The sequence below is a fragment of the Ambystoma mexicanum genome, chromosome 3p (genome assembly GCF_040938575.1).
Source record: "Ambystoma mexicanum isolate Mex_15411 chromosome 3p, UKY_AmexF1_1, whole genome shotgun sequence".
Classification (NCBI taxonomy): Eukaryota; Metazoa; Chordata; class Amphibia; order Caudata; family Ambystomatidae; genus Ambystoma; species Ambystoma mexicanum.
Genome location: NC_090925.1, coordinates 872726947 through 872745990, shown reverse-complemented (window position 1 = coordinate 872745990; position 19044 = coordinate 872726947). Strand labels below are relative to the sequence as shown.

At 44.2% G+C, this 19044-nt stretch overlaps 1 protein-coding gene across 2 annotated transcripts in view; it reads right to left on the bottom strand.

The window, feature by feature from the left end:
• Positions 1–19044, bottom strand: part of LOC138581035 (sulfotransferase 1 family member D1-like) — a 209974-nt gene that overhangs the window by 130300 nt on the left and 60630 nt on the right. For both annotated transcript variants that reach the window (XM_069652059.1, XM_069652060.1), the window contains one exon: positions 8398–8495. In XM_069652059.1, coding sequence (XP_069508160.1) covers positions 8398–8495 — 98 coding nt within the window. The remainder of the gene's footprint in view (positions 1–8397; positions 8496–19044) is intronic.

Genomic DNA, 19044 nt, shown 5'->3' with positions numbered 1-19044 from the left:
TTTAGTACTTAACAGCCTTAGAGCAAATATATCCTGTTGGAGAAATATATATATTGTATTTTATGGTTGCCAAAATAATAGAGCGGGTCTCTCAGAATAGCTTGCATGACACAAGTTGTACCCTCTTCAATAATAACATGGATACATGTATCTAAGCTTCTCTTACTTATATGGCCTTATCACAGTCTTGTCTGCTTTTTCTGGCAATTTCCATTTTTAAGCTAACAAACCTAATTAACTCACTGCAAGATGCTGCCAAAGACTGTCTCCAACTGCATCAGCCTCTGTTGCTTGTCTGAAAACTCTTGGCATGGTTCCTAGTCCTCCACACCTGGCTTGGACTGGAAACCATTTTGCACTTGAGTATCCATTTTGAAATATATTTTTGTCCGACACTGAATTTTTCATCAGAGAGCAATTATTTATTTAACTACGCATCTCTCACTTTGTATCCTTGTGCACTTATGGAGTGTGTGTAACATTAAAAGTACCCTTCATTTCCTGGGTCATCCCAACACAAATGTGTGCAGTGCAATGTGTACTTCTTACTTTAAAGGAAATCTAATCCTGATTTATGCAATGATCGATGGGAGAGTGAACTTATTTGATCTGTCTATCATGTTATCCATATGCAGTTGAGGGGGAGGGGTTGGCACATACTCCACAAAACAAGACTTCCCTATGTCAGTAGTGCCCCAGAAAGGGATACCCTGACTCTGAGGTGTACAGACGTATCCAAGAAACAAGGAATGAAAATGTATGCGGATGAGAGACGGAATGCACAATTGTCATCGTTGCAGGCCGTGGACAAGGTTCTTGTCTTTCGAAAGCAAGAGGGGAAATCAGAATCCACATTTGACCCCAACCACCTGATTGTATCCCAGATAAATGGATCGATGGTGACTCCTCTATCCCCGGCCAGAGTCATCTCACAAAATGTGTCTCAATTCAGATTATAGCGAGAAGAAGAAGGCGAGAACCAGGAAGAGGAAGATACAGAAAGATGCGATGAGGCAAGGTTGAGAAGTGAGGAGGCTGAACTAGTGGGTGACAAGCCAGACCCAAACAATGCATCAGAAGACCAGTAAGGTTGATTGAAGAGATGTGAACCAGAACTGTGAGTAAGGAACATTTATTTGTTGGAGAGTGGAAGATGTCATGTCCGGGAAGGACAAGGACAAGACTGTGTGCAAAGAGCCCTGACGCACACACAAAAGAGACTAAAGGGGATGCGCGCACTCGCATATGGGCAAAGGGTTGACCAGTGCAAAGATTAAAAGAAAGAAGCCAGTGAACCTGTATCTGCGTGTTATTTATACCACCCTTTCCCTTGAGACAAGCAGCATAGATTAGAGGGTGATCCCAGGCCACAGTGAATTTTGCATCATCAGGGAACATGAAACATAATTTTACTCTGAGACCTCAGCAGCCCAGCCAAACTTCTGTCAAAGACTGTGAGTGAACCGGTAGAGGAACTAAGTCTGGGACTATTCATATCGGAGACATTGCTTTGTGAAGAAAGGGAAAGAATGCATTTGTAAATTATTTTTACATTTAGATCCACTCTCCCTAAACAAATTAGCAGATGGCAAGATCCCATGCAGCCCTTGACTGGCAACCTTTTTAAATGACATCAGAGACTAAATAAAAAGGTAGTTGAGAGGATAGTAGGATGTTTTTGATGGGGGACCCTTGCCATGAGCCCCTGGCCCTGAGGCACCTATGTATTTTGTATTTTATTGTTATTTATAAAGTTCTTTCGCCAACCCGCTGTACAGAACAATACAATAACTTAGTCCCAAGTAAACAAAAGTAACATTTTTGAGTAAGAGAAGATTTAAGCAGAGAGTGATAGAAGGTAATGAGCTTTGAGACCAGAACTAAAGATGTGGAGACAATGGGCAGTGCGAATGTCGGACGGTAAAGAGTTCCAGTGTCTGAGGGCCAAGAGAGCGAAGGAACGGAAGCGCGAGGAGGTGCAGGGTGGTTTGGTGGTAACGAGATGAAGGTTTGGGAGCCGAGAGAGCAGGAAGGGATGTAAAAAGAGATAAAGGAAGAAAGGTAGGTTGGGAAAAGGCCATGATTGCACTTAAAGATAAGATGGAGAAAGTGACACAAAAGCTGGGGATCGAATGGAAGTAGAGAGATGGAAAGGAGTGTAGGATAAATGGGAGAACGAGGGGGAAGCAGAAAAAGAAGCTGAATGGCGAAATTGAAAACAGAATGAAGGTGAGTGAGGTGCGAAGAAGGAAGTTCAACTAGAAGCGCGGATCAGGTGCCTTATAAATGCCATATCATATCATATCATATCCCTGTTCACCTAACACCAGGTAAACAGAGAGGAGTGGAAGGAAAAGGAGCTGCACATTATTAGTGCATTGTACTAAAAAAAACATTTTCAAAGCCAATAGTTTTTGCTTTTGCATTTGTTCACTACATTTTACCTTTATAGGCATCACCTTGTGTTGGCCTCATTAAGAAATGACCAAGCTCAAATGAAATGTAACTTGAAGGACCGGTCATACTGCAACAGTTATTAAGTCAGCTGTTAGCATCTGCTAGCTGTTTAAATACATCTAACCTTTTAAATTGGTAGCTGAGACCCAAAGACTGCAGTTTACACAGCCTAAATCATACTCAGCCTCTATTAAACCCATTAGCACCCTGGGTGGTGGAGCCAGCCAATCAGGTGGCTAGTAATGCGGGCTGGTGCTGCCAGTGAAAGCCTGCCTTCTTTGCCGCCTGATGGCTGGCTCAGCCGACTCCGCTTTTAAATAAATCTCTCCCCCCAATCCCACTTTCCTTTTCGCTGCAGCTACAAGCACCTCCGCCGCAGTTGCTGCTGCTCCCGTCGCCTGACTGCCATGGAAATGGACGAGGGGCTCTATACGGAGCGCGGAGTTCCTAATCCATGGTGGCCATGTTGGTAGAGTATTTTGTCCCCCGTGAACAGGATGCTCCAAGGCATCCCACGCACAAAAAGAAAACACTTTCATTTTTTTTAAAAACATGCTACAATGGTGCTAATAGGGGTATGCCCTTCAGTGGGCGGGCACTTAACTTGTGCGGCAGGCCCTTACCCACAGGGTGGGCCTGTTACTTTGTGGCTTATCTCCTCAATAAAACACTGCTGCACTACGTAAGACCTGAAACTTCTAACCCACTCACTGTTGGAGTCTTAAAAAAAAAGATGTTAGGCATAACAGTGAACAAAACCCAGAGGCATCTAGGCACAATTTACATTACAAGTGCAGTAGTACAGTCCGTGGGACCGAGCATGACGGTTAAAACACAGTGGTAGATTGTGAGTGTACAATCTGATAAAGCCTGGCCTCATGGTACAGGGGGCTATGTCAGGTGTACAGGTAAGTATAAGGAAGCAACATGTGTGTAGGTGCAAATTCTGGCAAAGCCTTAACTCATAGTGCAGGGGGCTACATCAGGTATACAGGTAAGCATAAGGAAGCAACATTTGTGTAGGTGCACATTGTGGCAAAGCCTCACATCAAGGTACGGGGAAACATCAGGTGTACAGGTAAGCATAAGGAAGCAACATTCGTGTAGGTGCACATTCTGGCAAAGCCTCACCTCACGGTACTGGGGCTACATCAGGTGTACAGGTAAGCATAAGGAAGCAACATTTGTGTAGATGCACATTCTGGCAAAGCCTCACCTCATGGTACGGGGCTACAAGAGGTGTACAGGTAAGCATAAGGAAGCAACATTTGTGTAGGTGCACATTCTGGCAAAGCCTTACCTCATGGTCCGGGGCTACAAGAGGTGTACAGGTAAGCATAAGGAAGCAACATTTGTGTAGATGCACATTCTGGCAAAGCCTCACCTCATGGTACGGGGGCTACATCAAGTGTGCAGGTAATCATAAGGAAGGTCACAGCAAAGTGCATGACAATGAAAGTTGAAACAGCATGGCTAACATGGGGGTTATAAGTCTTGGATAATTACTAGCATACATCATTGCAGTATAGTTGTATTTAGATACATGAGTAATGAGGATAGTGGGCCTCATTACAAGTGTGGCGGTCCGGAAACAAGGGTGCCAGTAAGCTAACCGGCACCCATGTTTCCGGACCGCCAAACTACGCGTCTTCCTGCCGGAGTCGATGAGCCGAACAGGTCTGACTCTGCCAGGCACATCCGCCACGGTAGGCAGAGTCTTCACAGAAGCACAGGCACCGTTAGCAACAATGCTGGTGCTTCTGTCTCCCCACTCGCTTATAGTCCATGGGACTCTACGGGAATGGGGACTTATGAAATCTGGCGCCTGACTTGCTGCACCGCCAGGACTTGTAATATCCCAGTGGCACCAGGAAGTCAAGTGCCGGATTCAGTGTTACAAGGTTGGCGGTAACCTGCCAGTCGCACCGGCGGTTACCGCCAACCTCATAATGAAGCCCAATGTCTAATACGGTATATCAAGAGATATACCCTGATCTGTTGGTCCATGTTGCGGTACGATGGGAATACAGGGTCACAGAGGAGCTATGATAGGCCTAGTAACGAGTAAGGTGTAGTGCGCACGCCAGTAAAGCCATACCGAGTTGGTCTGGGGGCATTCAGACAAGGAAAACGGCACATGCTGGTGCCATATTGGGGCACAGTAGGTGTGTATGAGGGTGCAGACATTCAAGTGGAGCAATTTCACGTTGGTTCAGGTTTCGTTAAGAAGGTGTTAGACATATGATGTCAAGCGATGTGGAGGATCATAGCTGCGCCTGCTGGCCATGCCGCACCCAGAGAGACTGGCGGCTACCTCAGCTGTGCGTGTTGTTGGCGGAAGAGTTAGTCAGTGATAATGTTTTTGTATGGCCGTAAAGACAATTCTACGTCTTCTTCCGTACCATGACCATACATGGATGTGCAGTAAGCAGTGTGCATCAAATGTTCAGCGAGGGCTGTCGTGACAGAAGTATTGTGGGCACTCACATCTATCACCGACAGGAAGAGAGGAAGGTGGAGTAGGGTAGGAGATAGGGAGGGGATTGCATTGAGGTTGGAAGGGCAGATGTGAGGATTTGAGTGGCAGTGGGCTTTCTTACCAGCCACGAGAAAGGTCGACAGCAGCTGTGTATCAGCTGTGGCTGGATTTGGATTCCAGTTGTAGAGCAGATCTACGGGGAGCGGAGTATTGAACCTATGATGAAGAAGGACTATGATGGAGAAGCAGAATAACGAAATAGAAAGACTATGGCAGAGAGGGACACATTGGAATGAATATAATGAAGCGAAGGAATATGATGAAGGTGAAGTACCATGATAAAGAACAAAGATTGTGAGTAGGACGAATAGTAACAATCTGATATGCAATCAAAGTATGCCAGTAGCTGTGTTAGGCAGAATTGCATGCAGTATCCTCTGGGACCACCACACATAATTAGGACTACAGGTGCAAGCAAAACCAACCTTTGGTATAAGTATGTACGACACAGTTTTTGGTAGCGAGCTGAGCAGCCAGGCTTATCTCAAGAGGGAATGTGAGCAGTAAATGAAGTTACACAGAGGTCTTCCAATCACAGTGGTTCAAGTAGACACTTACACTCAAGGTTTCTTGGTAAAACACTTATAAATGTATTACACAGGCATTTAGAAAACATTCACTAGAAGGAGGCAACTTAATATTATACACAAATAAGCTTCAGTATCAAACCAATAAGTTTCTGAGTAAATTAGGAGCAAAATGGCATTTCAGTCACTTTAAATAGGAGTAAAAAGGCACAAGTTAATAAAATGGATCACAAATACTTTCTTAGGCAGTGCAAATAGTTTCAGTTCACTAGAAGAGTCAATTTGATTAAATAGTCCTAGGTCAAAGTCAATGCACTAGTGTCTTGGATAGGAAAGAGCAGTTCTGGTAGTGAACGGTAAAGTCTTTGCCAAAGTTCTCAGAAGTAGTTTGTATGAAAAAGAATTATATGTTGGGTCACAAGCTGATTATGCCTGCAAGTTGGGAAAGTTCCACAAACTTTCACAGCGAGAGGTACGTTCTCTCAATCGGGTTGGCACAGTACCTTAATATGAAGACAAAGATGTAGCTGAAGACGTTGGTTCCTGGCAGTTCCTGCAAATCTCGATGTTCCTGAGCCTCAGTCGTGGGGACAAGAGGGAGGACAACGGTGGACTCCTGCACTGCACGGGGACTGGTCAAAAAAGCTGGCAAATGGAAGACCTTCGGTTCGAGTAGCTGTTGTCAAGCACACAAGCTGGTCTCCCTCTCCCTGGTTAAACCTAACCAGCTCCGAGAATGGTATCCAGGTGGCTTACGAGTTGATAGGTCCCACCAACTCAAAGGAAGAAGTCGTCCTTGAAGGGACTTCTCTGTCGAGGTGAACGTGGCTATTCGGACCTGCAGCAGGGCTTCACCTGGCAAACCAACAGTCCAGGAGTTGCAGCAGCTGTCCTCTTCCAGCTCGTCTTCGGTTCTTTCGTTCCAGTGGTCGGCTCTGCCTTCCAAGTCAAGAGAGTCGCCTTTTAAACAGTTTTCTCCCTTTCATTCCAGCCTAGCTGTGACTCACCCAGCAGGGTGGCTTTCCTTGCCGGACTGTCAGCCAGCCAATCACACCAGAGTGCATTTGGGTCTCCTAGAAGACTGAGCACAGGGAGTTTCGGGCACCTCCCTCACTTCCTGCCCACCCCAGACACTCAGACGCCAGAGGCGATCTTCAGTCCCGAAGCTCCCCAAAGGCATGGTAACAAAGGGACCAAACCTAGTTTGGCGCGCAGAGATAAACACTAGAAGGACCTTTCCATAAGGAAATGCTGAAAAAAGAAGACCGGGACTTGTTTAAACAAAGGGGCTTAAGGTGCCATCTTGAAAAACATGGCTCCTGCGATTTTTAGCTACCGGTGTTCGTGGTCGGAAAAAATCATGGTAGTTCATTGTAAAACCACTGCCACCAGCCATTTCGATAGGAAAGGGTAGCATTTGACTGCTACATGAGTTTTTAGACACAGGGGATACTATGTAACCCCTCCAGCACTCTATTGTAAGATATTGTGTGCTGGATCTAGGAATTTGGAAACACTAGTAAAATCAATTTCACTTTACATTCTGTGGGAAACAGTAGTTTATCCCAGAGAAGGTATTTGAACCTCTGGGAAGTCTAAAAGACATCCCTCTGTCACTGCACTGAATGTGCTGTGTGACACACATGAAAAGATGATGCCTATGGAGTTATCTAAAACCCCATAATCAAAGAACACAAGAGTGAAACACACATCAAAATACATGAGAGAGTGGGGAAAAAAGGCTCACACTCTCTCCAGCAAAAGAAATCAAGTCCTCAAAATCCAGCAAAGTTGCTGGTGGTCTCTAAGGTGAAGGGAATTAGCACATTTATGCGAATTCTCCCTAACAGTAGCATTGCTGGTGTCATGCCGACTACATTTCACCTTTTCTGCACGCTCTTCTCTTCAGCCATGTTTTGGCCATAGGTTTGTGCTAAGGCACAACCATATGTGACAAAACCCAAAAAATATATATTCAAAAAGAAATTACTGCAAGGTCCTGCTGCCAATGCGAAGACTGTCCAGTACATTAGTGTTGTCGGAAGTTGTAAGAACTAAAGGGCACCTTTCGAAATTTTAAGGGAACAAGTCATCCTGATCCCCAGTGGGGATTTTGCTAATGCTTTTAGCCCATCTATGTTGCTCATTTTCTGAAGAAACAGCTATTTGGTCCCACCAACAATATCCTTGTAATTCTGCCAGACATCCTGGATTTGCTGGCTTAGTCATGGGCCTTGGCTGTATGCCCCGTTGTCTGAAACGTTTTATAAAATGTAAAACATCTTCAGATTTGAGGGAGAATGTTGGTGTATATGCATACACTGCACATCCCATTGTGCATGGCCGTGTCCTAAACAACCACTTCCACCTGCTGTGTTATTTATGAGAACATTAACCCTTTTAAGAGGTCCTTTAACTTTCTCAGCTTCTTGACTATTCCTTACACATTTCTGCTGCCAGCTATCACAGACCTTCTCATCAAGGAGGGCCTCTCATTTCTACTGGTACTCTCTCGCTTGATGTGATGTAAATGGACCACCTGCTAGAATTTAGCAGGTGCCTTAACATTGTCTACCTGGCTGTGTATGATGCTCTAATATTTGTTCATCATGCATTTTGCTGTTGACTCTTACTGCTTAAAAACAAATTTTAGTCAATGGGTATTATTTCCACATCACTGCCAAAATGTAGTCCTACCACTTTTTGGTTTTGAAATAGTGTCATCCTGCCTTGTCATCCTTCCTTACACCCTTCCAAGTCTGCGGCTCAGCCTTTGCTGTTACTGTTTCTCTGCAAGTGATCGTAATTAGGTTGTTGCCCTACCCTCTGATGCTATAAATGGAAGCCACCACAACCAACCCTAGTAAGCGTTACCTTGCAATACGTCTCCCAGAAGGACTTGGGCAGAAGCTGGGCTGGCAGGTGAGTCTTGATCAGGCGAGGGGGCTTCATGGCCTCCAGTTGCTGCACCCCTGAAATATAAATGTATGCATGTGAGCAGGATACATCCAAGAACTCCCCAGCAATCTCTATGATCTCATTGCTCACCCTCAAATCAACCCAATAACTTCACTTTTTAAACAGTTGCAGTGAAGCCACTCATTCTCTATGGTTACACTCCAACCCCTTTGTATATTTTTAATGTAAACTGTAACAATTAAGCTAATCATTTCAAATTCCCCCACCTACCTCCTCCAACTTTATCCGCCCTTTCTTCATGCTTTCATCACCTGTTTAACATCCTTATTCTATTCCTCAGGGTGGGTGTCACCTAGACCATTGTCCCTGCAGGATCTTTTTCCCTATTCTCCTATCTTAATAATAATAATGTATTTCTTATATAGCGCTACACACCCATAGGTCTCAGAGTGCTCCAATAACAGAAGCCATTATTATCCCACAGATATCGGTACTCAATTTATCAACCTCGCAAGGAGGAAAGGCTGAGTTGACGCTGCTGGGATTCGAACCTGCCACAGCAGACTGCACACAGATATCAGGGGCGAGTGGTTAGCTCGCTGTGCTATCTGACCGGCATCTTGATTCCGATTTACCACTTTACAGGTCCTCACTTTTCCCCAGACTTCTCCGAACCTCCTGCCCCACCGTATAGCCGGAGAAGTCTTCCAAGATATTTAGAGGGGGCTTTTGTGGATTTGTCAGCAATCTATAGCATTCCCTTTTCTTCTTTACAGATCACCAAGTCTGACATCGACCCTGTTTACAATGGTTGAATTCTTCTCATCCATCGAAGTGCAATCCATCCATCTTTTTACTATGCACTAAAGCCAGGCAATACAATCTAAACCATTCCCTGGAGAGCTTCAGGGGTATAGCAGGGTCATGTGTCTGACCTCGAGATGTAGTCAAACCTCTAGTATTTGCTCTATATCACCTAGCACCCCCTTCAGAACTGTTTATCAAGTGGGCAATCCCATGCCAAGTGCAACATGGTGTTGTCAACTGTCCCACGTGCCACATAACATATACATGTGTGTGATGGGTGTAGTATAACCCGAAGAGAATCCTGTAGTGTATCAGCCTATATCTGGCATCTAACACCACTTGCTGTGTCCCCCACACAGTCCTCCTTCCATTGCTCCTCCTGCTATTCCCTCGCCTAACTCCTCCTCCCACTTTCTCTGCCGCTGCCAACTGTCATGGTGCCAAACTCTGATAACATCTGTGCCCCTCCCGCCTGTGGCACATGCAACCGGAAATGCATTATTTTATGGTTTATTCTGGAATGTCTCAAACTGAATCTGAACAAATTTTCCATCTGTCCATATTTCATTACCCCGCTAGTTGTCTTGACCCCATCGCATTGAATCTCATCAAATATTATAAACTTTCCTTCTGTACATAGGTTGCTGTTACCTTTATCTATTTTTCTTTCCAGTTCGCAGGATTTTCTATTCATAGCCGTCACTGTTCCGAGGCGTAGGCAGCGTAGGCCTGAACAGGCAAGGCCTTCCCAAAATCTGTAAATTCCCGCTCAGCAGCGCCGTGGGGGCATTTACAGATGTTAATGTCACTGCAGTGAGCGCAACTACACTAGCTTCAGGCCGCACTAGTTAGAGAATCCTGGCTACGCCTCTGAATCACACCATCAACCCAATAAAGGCGTGTGGGGATTGCATGTTTTACTCTTCTGCTACTCTGCTGCTGTATCACACCACCCCATACCTGTCGAGCTGGCTTTTCTGGTCTTCTGGGCACTTCCCTTCTCATCATACCTTTGGCCCGATTGTTCTTCAGCTGAGGGGCCATGTCACCTCTCATTTCCATGACCACAAGAGCCTCAAAATTCTGTGTACTTCAAATTGCAACTGTGCAGCCAGGTAGCATACATACAGGTAGATAACCCAGCGTCCCCATCCTTACAGGTGAATTCTTCTCGGTGCTATCCTTTGCTCATTTTGCATTTTAAGACTTTTATTATCTTAACAAGCTCAATCCTTGTACCCATAGCTATAGGCAGAGTTGTCAATTTCTTGACTATGGGAGAAACCTAGCTCACTCATTAATTTCAGTTACTTACAACTCAGAGACAGCGTCATTACGTGATTGCAACAACCTTACCTCTGCCCTCCATTTCTCCCACATTGATACTGTCAGGCGATCAATTTGAAACCAAACTTTCGGAACATTTGAGAACACACTCCATGACTTCTAGTGAAAAGAAACCTCCTACCCCGTAAAAACACATCAAACCTTTTATAGATTTGAGTACATCATTGCAGAGAACATCCGGGTGACATGTTAAGTGACAAGTTCCTTTTGTATGCTTCCGTGGAGGAGCAGTTCTAGCCCTCCTAACAAGACAGCTCCCCATGTCTGTTCAACATTTCCTAGGTATGAGCCAGATCTAACCAGTTCAGTCAGTTGCATGGCAGACAAGGACCTTGGCTCAGAGAATTGCATGACAGTAGTTTGCAGGCAGTATTCTGGGCATGCCTTGATAAGAGTCCGAGAGAAAGCAAGCATTGCTCTAAGCCTGAAGCTGGTAGAGTTTACATGCAGTCCACGGAAACAACGAATGTGTCAAGTCAAGCTTTTGAATGATGGGTTCAAGCATCAAAGAGAGATATCTGTTAATCGTATTATAGAAATAATACTGCTTCCTGCACTTGTTTTAATGCTACCTCTGTTTTGATCAAATGTTTCCTTCAAGGTTCTATACATCGATACTCCTCGATATGTAATTTTCATGTACGCCAGAAAGTTTATAACTCATCCTAGGACCCCTTCCGTCAACAAAAAAGCTTTGACTTTGTCCAGATAATTCACAAGCCAGCTCCCTCTCCAAATTGGTGAATTACATATAGGCTAATCTGTAAATCTGCGCTGGTTTCTTTTAGGAAAATCAAAATATCCTCACTGTATAGCATTATCACTGATTCCACATACTCGACTTAGATTACCTTCCTCCTCATCTCTTCACACCTTTTCACTGATATGGTTCCATTGCCAAGGCAAACAGCATGACAGTCAGCGAGCAACCCCGCCGGGTACCCATCTGTAGTTGAAATGGTCTGGAAATCCTGTCATTGGTTTTAAATCTGGTCCTACACGGTGTGCAAACGAGGGCTATCAGCTGCGGCATATAGTCCTCAAATCGCAAATGTCTCATCGGCCTGCAGCGATACACAGACAAGACCAAATCAAATGCCTTCACTCCGGTTCAATAGACTTGGTTAGCGCATTTGCCAGCCCTCTGTTGTTCATCACTGTGGATCATCCGGGGATGAATCCCACTTGGTCAGTGTGCACGAGTTTCCTCAGTTGGGACTACGTTATATCTGCTATCAGTTTGGCAAAGATCTTAGCGTCCACCTTAATTAGTGGCAATGGCCTGTAGGACCCACATAATAAGAGTTTCAAATGAACCACTAAGTAGGTGTTGTCCATATGTCTGGCAGGCAGATCTCATCTAGACATTCACTGTACACTTTACCTTATATACAGGACAATTTGTCACCAAAGGATTTAAAGAATTCGACCTCCCGGGCATATAGTCCACGGGCTTTGCCTGAACTGAGATCCATTATCACCCGACCTATTTTCTCTGGCGTTATAACACTGTGAAGTGCCATTGTTTCTTCTTCACACATGAGAATAAACTTTAGCCTACTTAAACATGTCACAGTGATCATCCTTCATCCTCCATGTCCAGTGCCTGAAAGGGTGACCTGACTTTGCCGTACCGTCTTTACTGTGCCACACTTGTAGTGCGGCAAAGAGAGGCCTCCTTGTTTCTGTTGGGAGGGTGATGGAGAGTGGGTGGGTAGGGGGCATGTGGCGGTTGGGCAACAAGCTTAACAGAATTGGAAGAGGAAGAAGAACCAGTAGCGGGATACACAAGTGACTTGTGATGGTGGTTGGTGGGGTGAGCAGGGTTGGAAGGGGGGTAAAAGCAGATCTCCTTCCGGAAGGCAGGCACGCTGGGGCTGGGACTGAACATCGAGGTAAGGAGCAGCTTCAATGTATTTACTGTGCGGGAAGGGCGTGAGCAGTGAATACACACGAAGTGGAGACATGGAACCCCTGAAATACTGCAGTAGTTTCATCGGGGCCCCTCTGTGTATTTCACTTCACATCCTTTACACCAGCACTGTACCCATTGTCCCCCCTCTCCCTACCAACCATGCCAGCAAACTACCCGACCTCTCCCCTTGGGGGTATTGCCTGGCATCTGTTTTCTTCACCATGTGCTTTACTTTTCTTGCTGCTGCCTCAACATTTCTGCTCTTAAACTATCGGATATCACTCAGTAAACACCTGTCCCCTCAACCCCATACATCATATCTCAGAGTAACTCCTCTAGCTCCTTCAATTACCTTCTAATTGTCTTCAGGATACCCCCTACAATGCCTTGCTGATCTTCTGGTTCCAGTTGGTTTCAAAATGGCATCCAGCTCCCACCTGTTTATTTCTAAACACATGGCCTCAGGACCTTCCAGCATGAATCACCAACCCATTAGAACCCTACTTCCACCCGTAAGTCAATAATCATCATCACTTAAGAGTGGCCGGACATTATCCAGGGTAAGATCTCACAACTCGTATCCTGCCTAATAGGGGGAGGTTAGCCAGAAGCAAGTCTATGCAGATTGAGGAGTCTTGCACTGATGACCAATAGACATATTGCTTATGCCCTGTGTGTTGCCCTCTTCATACATCTACAGGTTCAAAGAAGAACTGCACACTATCTACCACCTATTACTCCAGCCTCTTTAGACAGACTCATTTGCCTTCAGTGCCCCTTGCTGGTTCTAGCCTTGTACACCGCTCATGGTCAGCTCAATTTATAGGCTTGATGCCTCTTCTCAAAAATGAAAAAAGCAAGTAATGATTATGAATAATGCAACCAACCCACAGCAGGCTTCAGACACCTCTGTCTTGCAGTGCCACGTGTGAATAGGGCACCGAGGCCTGCCTCCTTTTTTTCGTTCTGTCACTTACAGCTCTGCAATGATAAATGAGCGGCAAAACTACGAATACCAGAATGCAGAGACACACTCAGCCCAGGATGCACTACTTACATTGACCTACATGGTGCGGCGAAATATTAATCTCTGCTTCACAAACACCATACAGAGTCAGGAGGCAGTGGTGGGAAAGAAGCAGACTACTAGTGTTTGCTTTTTAGCCAGTGTCAATCTACATTTGCTTTGCAGTACACACATTTGGGAAACGCTGAACTACAAGTCCCAGAATGCAAACCACTGTTTAATTAACAGATAGGACTTGATGGGAGGTGTAACCACTTCTGAGTGCTTAACCTTTATTGGAATGTCTTTTATATGGAATGTTATTATGGTGTCTAGAGAACATATGGTGGCTAGAGAAGCCAACAGACACCAACAAAACTGTAAGTGTGGCATGGGTGGGGGGTAGAGCAATCACTCTACTCCAGAAAACCCTTGCCACTCTACCTTGCCTCTCCATAATGTTGACTGCCATAGAATTACAACATGCACACTAAAGAGTTTAGTGACCACCAACCAAAATGCATTCTTGGCTGGACTATAGATGTTGCACTGTACCACGCACTAACATACTGTTATATTATGCTACTTGACATTTATATAGCACTTTATATATCATCGGTAGGTCCGCAAAACCAATGTTAACTAGTGCCAATGTTAACTGACCTATAGAGAACGGTCAAGATCGGCCTATGTCACCTTTGACAGGTGTAATAATCATTAGCATGCGCCACATCTAGATGGAATCCTCAACCTAGCCTACTTTGCACCTAGATATAACTGTGAATATTAGCATGTTCCACACTCAGTTGGAATCCTCAACCTAGCATGCCCTGCATCTAGATGGAACTGTGAATGCTAGCATGTGCACACATAGAGGGAATTCCTCAGCTTTCCCTGTGCAAAGTGGAATTTGGAAGTGTACCTATTAACATGCCCTGGTTGACTTTAGAAATGTGCCTAATAGCGTGCCCGGTTGACTTTAGAAGTGTGCCTAATATCCTCTCTGTGTAAAGTTGAATTTAGAAGTGTGCCTAATAGCGTGCCCGGTTTACTTTAGAAGTATGCCTAATATCCTCTCTGTGTATAGTTGAATTTAGAAGTGTGCCTAATAGCGTGCCCTGGTTGAATTTAGAACTGTGTCTAATTTCCTCTCTGTGTAAAGTTGAATTTAGAAGTGTGCCTAATAGCGTGTCCTGGTTGAATTTACAACTGTGTCTAATTTCCTTGCTGTGCAAAGTTGAATTTAGAAGTATGCTTATTAACATGCCCTGGTTGACTTTAGAAATGTGCCTATTAATATGCCCTGGTTGACTTTAGTAGTGTGCCTATTAACTTGCCCTGGTTGACTTTAGAAGTGTGCCTAATAGCCTGCCTGGTTGACTTTAGAAGTGTGCCTAATAGTATGCCCGGCTGACTTTAGAAGTGTGCCTAATATCCTCTCTGTGTAAAGTTGAATTTAGAAGTGTGCCTAATAGCGTGCCCTGGTTGAATTTAGAACTTTGTCTAATTTCCTCTCTGTGTAAAGTTGAATTTAGAAGTGTGCCTAATAGCGTGCCAGGATGACTTTAGAAATGTGCCTATTAACATGCCCTGGTTGACTTTAGTAGTGTGCCAATTAACGTGCCCTGGTTGACTTTAGAAGTGTGCCTAATAGCGTGCCCGGTTGACTTTAGAAGTGTGTCTATTAACGTACACTGGCTGACTTTAGAAGTGTGCCTAATAGCATGCCCTGGCTTAATTTAGAACTGTGTCTAATTTCCTCTCTGTACAAAGTTGAGTTTAGAAGTGTTCCTATTAACATGCCCTGGTTGACTTTAGAAATGTGCCTATTAACATGCCCTGGTTGACTTTAGTAGTGTGCCTAATAGCGTGCCCGGGTTGACTTTAGAAGTGCGCCTAATATCCTCTCTATACAAAGTTGAATTTAGAAGTGTGCCTATTAACATGCCCTGGTTGACTCTAGAAATGTGCCTATTAACGTGCCCTGGTTGACTTTAGAAGTGTATCTAATAGCATGCCCTCGTTGAATTTTGAAGTGTGCCTAATATCCTCTCTGTGCAAAGTTGAATCTAGAAGTGTGCCTATTATCCTCTCTGTACAAAGTTGAATCTAGAAGTGTGCCTATTAGCGTCCCTTGGTTGAATTCAGAAGTGTGCCTAATATCCTCTCTGTGCAAAGTTGAATTTAGAAGTGTGCCTATTAACATGCCCTGGTTGACTTTAGAAGTGTGCCTATTAACGTGCCCTGGTTGACTTTAGAAGTGTGCCTAATAGGGTGCCCTCGTTGAATTTTGAAGTTAGCCTAATACCCTCTCTGTGCAAAGTTGAATTTAGAAGTGAGCCTATGAGCGTGCCTTGGTTGAATTTAGAAGTGCACCTAATATCCTCTCTGTGCAAAGTTGAATTTAGAAGTGTGCCTATTAGCGTGCCTTGGTTGAATTTAAAAGTATGCATAATATCCTCTCTGTACATAATTGAATTTAGAAGTGTGCCAAATAACGTGCCCTGGTTGAATTTAGAAGTGTGCCCGATATCTTCTCTGTGCAGAGTTGAATTTAGGAGTGTACCTATTATCCTCTCCGTGCAAAGCTGAATTTTTAGAAGGGTGCCTAATAGCATGCCATGGTTGAATTTAGAAGTGTGCCTGATAGCGTGCCCTTGGTTACCTTAGAAGTGTGCCCAATAGCGCGCCTTAGTTGAATATCCTCACTTGCAAATTTAAATTTGGTTGCCTAATATCATCCCCATTGCAAAGTTGTTTTGGGTGCCTATTATCCTCTTTCTGCAAAGCTGAATATAGAAGTGTGCCTATTATCCTCTTTGTGCAAAGTTGAAGTTAGAAGTGCCTAATAGCGTGCCTTGGTTGAATTTAGAAGTGTGCCTGATAGCGTGCCCTGGTTGTACTTAGAAGTGTGCCTATTAGCGTGCCTTGGTTGATTTTAAAAGTTTGCCTAATATCCTCTTGGTACAAAGTTGATTCTAGAAGTGTATATAACAACACCAGTCTGGCATAGCAGGATTTGACAGTGTCCATAATAACGTCACTGTGCCAAAGTCTAGAAAGTCAGCCCTATATCGGGTGAAGTGTGTGGATGGAACGGGTGAATTATGTGGATGGAACGGGTGAAGTATGTGGATGGAACGGGTGAAGTGTGTGGATGGAACGGGTGAAGTATGTGGATGGAACGGATGAACTGATGTAGAATGGGTGAAGTGGGTGGAACGGGTGAAATGGTAGAATGGATGAAGTAGGTGAATGAACGGGGGATGTGCTTGGAGCCGGCGAAGTGGGCGGAACTAGTGAAGTGGATGGAACGAGTGAAATGGGTGCAATTGGTTAAGTGAATGGAACGTGTGAAGATGACGTATGTGGATGGATGATGCATGGAGTAAGGATAACGTGGGTAGAACGAATGAAAAGAGTAGTGCATAAAATGGTGGAGTGCATAAAATGGTTGAAGTACATGGAACGGATGGGAGTGCATGGAACGGGTTGGAGTGCACAGAATGGCGTGACGTGCATGGAATGGTTTTTGAGGGCTTGGAAGTCTGAAAGAGCATTGAAAGGAACAGTCTGAGTGCTTGAAACGGTCGTTATGCACGGAACAGTCGGAGTACATGGAACGGATGAAGTTCATGGAACTATTGGAGTGGGCACGATCTCAAGCACCTACAGTAAACCACCATATTCACATCTCCACGCTTACTCTCTTATTTACACCAACACTCAAATAGAACACAGCGATACTATGACACCATTCGGTATAGCTGTTCTCATACCAACATCTGCCTCATACTCCCCATCACTCTAACAAAACACTGCTGGTTACACACCCCCCAGCCAGGCGTTCTCCTCAGGCCTAACGCAGCCACAATCGGCCTGGATAAATCCTGCCAGAACGAACACATACTATTGACCTCTCAACCACCACACCTACCGCTAAGAAGCAGCTATTACACAAATACCACACCAGCTGCACACATATCCAGTGCTCACACGCACCTTTGATTCTCTCTACTGACTTGAACTTCGGTTCCCAAGGGCGTTCAACCTACCAGCGCCTTCAGACCATACCAATGGTACATAAGGCGCTATATAAATGCAAAGTAAGATAACATAACATGTATACGTAGCCCCGTCTCTGTAGACTTATCTAGTTGACCAATTTCTAGTAAGAGGACACCATTCATGGATTCCCAGCCCACATCGACCTTCAAGCCTGTTACTTGTGCATCTGCATTGCGATTGGGAAAATTAAACTTCACTATTGTGTAAGGGAGGAAGTGCCTATAATATTGCTGTATGATATGCTTAACAAGTGTAACAACAAAGATAAAATAGGAAGATTTAATAACAGGCAAGTTTCTGTAAAAGGCTAGGAGGAACTAGGGAAGTCAGTCGCAAATCAGTGCACCCTGCTCAACCTCTTATCTCATCTCACTAAATGAATACGATTCTGGTGGAAAATATTATCTGGCAGGATTTAATGATCGGCCTATGCCTCTAAAAGGTTGGTAGGGTTTGGGAATGGTCAGTTTAATGTTAGATGCACCCTAATCAGCTTTTAAACTTTCTTGCTCACCTTTTCTCACTATGAATTTCTTTTGGAATGTTGGCTTGGAGGGTTAACGTGACAGCTGATGTGATTTATGTGAAAACTGCAGCTGGATCTCTGATGTAGGTTCTTAACCCACTGAGCTATTCTAAGGATTTACTGACTTTCAAAGCTCAAAATAAAGCTTCTAGGAATGATTTTACAGCTGCCTTTAAAACTAAGAATACATTTTAGATATTAAATGTTCAATGCCATCTATTGATCTGGCAAGATAGACATGTGGGTTAATGCACATCTTCATAAAATCTGAACAGCTCAATACAGACCTGCCAAACATCCCGGAATGGCCCAGATACTTCAGGTTTTTCGAGACGTTCTGCGGGGCGAGAGAGACCCTACATATTTCTGGTGTGCAACGCCATCTCAGTGGGGCTGGGGAATAAAGCTATAACGCTTGGATCCCCTACCGGCAATTGAACCTTTCTTTACAATGCACCATGTCATCAGCTCAGTAGTGTTCCTATCTCGCACATACAATATCAGGTGAAGTCCCTAAGTATGGGATGGGTCTCAAATCCTAGCTTAATTGTTTAACTAAAGTGTGTGATCCTGGCCAAATCAATGTATACTTCTTACGGTGTTTTTTTTTTTTTTTTTTTTTTGCAGCCTGCCCATTTTGGTCGGCTGCTGCTCTCTGGAGTGCTCTCCACTTATATGTACTTCGGTACATTGTTTTACATATATATATATATATATATATATATATATATATATATATATATATATATATATATATTATATGCACACACTGCTGTAATTTTGTGAAAAAATGCCTTGTGTTAGACACTCTAACACCATACAGCTTTAAACACAAGCACTCAGCCCAACACAATAGTGCTAAAATTTAACTTGTATTCAGTATACATTTAAAATAATACAAGTCAGCATTGACTTACAAACTTGTGGCAGGGC